Source organism: Charadrius vociferus, unplaced genomic scaffold (genome assembly GCF_000708025.1).
Source record: "Charadrius vociferus isolate BGI_N301 unplaced genomic scaffold, ASM70802v2 scaffold407, whole genome shotgun sequence".
Lineage (NCBI taxonomy): Eukaryota > Metazoa > Chordata > Aves > Charadriiformes > Charadriidae > Charadrius > Charadrius vociferus.
The window spans coordinates 697,842-700,568 of record NW_009649852.1 but is presented as its reverse complement, the minus strand read 5'-3'; the positions used below and the strand labels follow the sequence as shown (position 1 = coordinate 700,568).

Below are 2,727 nucleotides of genomic sequence, written 5' to 3'. Positions count from 1 at the left end.
TATCAAAACCGCAGCTGACACTCCTCATCGGCCGAAAGCCTTTCCTCCCTTGCCAAGGCACAGAGAAGCCCCTGCTGCCTCTGTGCCAGGGAATCTGGAGAAAGTCAGATGGATTTCTTCAGGGGGACCTTTCGTACACAACCTTTCTGCTTTAGAAAATGATTGAAGACATTCAGGGAGTGATTTTGTTAGCAAATTTGGCTACCATGATAGAGGTCACCCAGCCTCACCAGTGGAGAGACGCCATTCAGCGTTGAACAGAGAGGCAGGCTTGGATGAAGAGGCAGAGTTATGGGGTTTGTGTGTATAACCACAGCAGCGTCTTCCTGAAAAAATACGTTTGAAAGCGCCAAGCAGAGGACCGCGTTTAACACAGCCCATACTGAAGTGGGTGCAAGCCACGGCACTGCCAACACCAAAAGCCTCAGACCCTGAAGCATCCTGACCTCCCTTCACACCTGGGATAAACCCTTCCATCGCAGAGATGGTGCTGGCCATGCCAGAGCAGGGCTAGGATTTCACATCCTTGGATGACGTGTTTGTGTCGTTACTGGTTCCCAGGTGACTGTTGGGCACGATTCCCAGTGCCACTTCATTTTGAAGCTTCCATGGCATTTTGTTGCCCGCAAACTTCATAAATCGTTGTCCTGCTAAGAAATACAAAATGGGATCCAAGCAGCTGTTGGTGCTAGCTAGGGGACGGGTCACCTTATAGGCTAAATTGATGGCATTGAGGGTCTGACAGCTCAAGTCCCAGCTCCGGAAGGAGTAGTACAAGGTACGAGTGACATGGAAAGGAAGAAAACAAACGATGAAGACCACCAAGACTATGATTATCATCTTGACCGACTTCTTTTTGGATCGGGACAGCCGGGAGATCCCCCGCGTTGGCTGCAGCAGCCTCCGGGCCATCAGGCAGTAGCAGATGATGATGATGAGGAAAGGGATGCAGAAGAGCAGCACCAGCATCACTGAACTGTAAATGACAAACTCGCCAAAGAGGTCCTTGCTGGACGTGTCGTGGCAGGTGATGGTGTCGCGCTTCACACTGGTGGTGACGAAGAAGAGCACAGGTGACTGGCACACGACGGTCACCACCCACACGATGACTGACACCCTCCGGGCGTAGCGAACGTGTCCCCACTGCAGTGACTTCAGCGGGAAGCAGATGCCCAGGAACCGATGGATGCTGATGCAGAGGAGAAAAAGGATGCTGCAGTAGAGGTTGGTGTAAAACAAGAAGCGGACGATCTTACACAAGCCCACGCTGAAGGGCCAGTTGTCCCCCATGGCATAATAATACACCAGGAGGGGCAGGGAGACCACGTAGAGAGTGTCAGACACGGCTAGGTTGAACATGTATGTGGTGGAGGCGTTCCAGGTCTTGATCCTGAAGATGAAGGCGTAGAGGGCCAGCAGGTTGAGAAAGAGCCCCACCACGCACACAATGCCATAAGAGACGGGCAGCAGGATATACTTGAAGTCCTCATCAAATATGCACTTGTAGGCATCATCTCCTGTGCCATCAGGGTCCAAGGAGCTGTTGATGACTCTGATCCAGGCTGGAGGAGTTGTTAGGTTCGCCATCACCCTGGGGGGAAAGTAAAGAGGCTGTAAGGAAACAGAGATGAGGAGTCGCTGGAAGAGGTGGGTTAGACAAGAAAACCCCAGTGCCACTGTGCTGCAACACATTGTGTGGTCCATGCTGTCATCATTACTATATTTGCACCCTCTCCTTCCGTCAAGGTTGCTGTCAATGCTTGGCTATGTCTATCCAAAAGCCACCTGCAAGCACAGCTCACTGTCTGGCAGGTAGTGCCATCTTAGGGTAGGTGACAATGACTCGAGAGGTGGTAGTGTGTGTCTTCTGCCAGCACATCGCATCCCCATGAACCACAGAATCACAGACTGGTCAGGGTTGGAAGGGACCTTTGGAGATCACCTAGTCCAACCCTCCTGCCAAAGCAGGATCACATACAGCAGTTGCACAGGAACGCGTCCAGGAGGGTTTTGAATCTCTCCAGAGAAGGAGACTCCTCCAGCTCTCTGTGCAGCCTGTGCCAGTGCTCTGCCACCCTCCCAGGAAAGAAACTCCTCCTCATGTTGAGACGGAATTTCCCGTGTTCCAATTTGTGCCCATTGCCCCTTGTCCTGTCATCCGGCACCACTGAAAAGAGTCTGGCCCCATGCTCTTGCCACCGCCCTTTAGATATTGATCAGCATTGATGAGATCCCCTCTCAGCCTTCTCTTCTCCAGGCTAAACAGCCCCAGGGCTCTCGGCCTTTCCTCAGCAGAGAGATGCTCCAGTCCCCTGATCATCTTTGTAGCCCTCCACTGTACCTTCTTCAGCAATTCCCTGTCCTTCTTGACCTGGGGAGCCCAGAACTGGACACAGTGCTCCAGATGTGGCCTCCCCAGGGCAGAGCAGAGGGGGAGGATGACCTCCCTCGACCTGCTGGCCACGCTCTTCTTGATGCCCCCCAGGATGCCATTGGCCTTCTTGGCCGCAAGGTTACATTTCTGGCTTGTGGGCATCCTGTTGTCCATGAGGACTCCCAGGTCCCTTTCCACAGAGCTGCTCTCCAGCAGGTCAGCCCCCAACCTGTACCAGTGCATGGGGTTATTCCCCCCCAGGTGCAGGATCCTGCACTTGCCCATGTTGAATTTCATTGGGTTCCTCTCCACCCAACCCTCCAGCCTGTCCAGTTCTTGCCGGATGGCGGCAC

At 53.4% G+C, this 2,727-nt stretch overlaps 1 protein-coding gene across 1 annotated transcript; it reads right to left on the bottom strand.

Moving 5' to 3' along the window:
• Positions 1-510: 510 nt before the first annotated feature.
• Positions 511-1,587, bottom strand: P2RY2 (purinergic receptor P2Y, G-protein coupled, 2). Its single transcript, XM_009890991.1, has one exon. The coding sequence runs from the start codon at positions 1,585-1,587 to the stop codon at positions 511-513; it is 1,077 nt and encodes a 358-aa protein (XP_009889293.1).
• Positions 1,588-2,727: the final 1,140 nt, after the last annotated feature.

Bases quoted from the DNA above. Each gene is read 5' to 3' on its own strand.
- P2RY2 (XM_009890991.1), bottom strand. From the start codon at position 1,587: ATGGCGAACCTAACAACTCCTCCAGCCTGGATCAGAGTCATCAACAGC.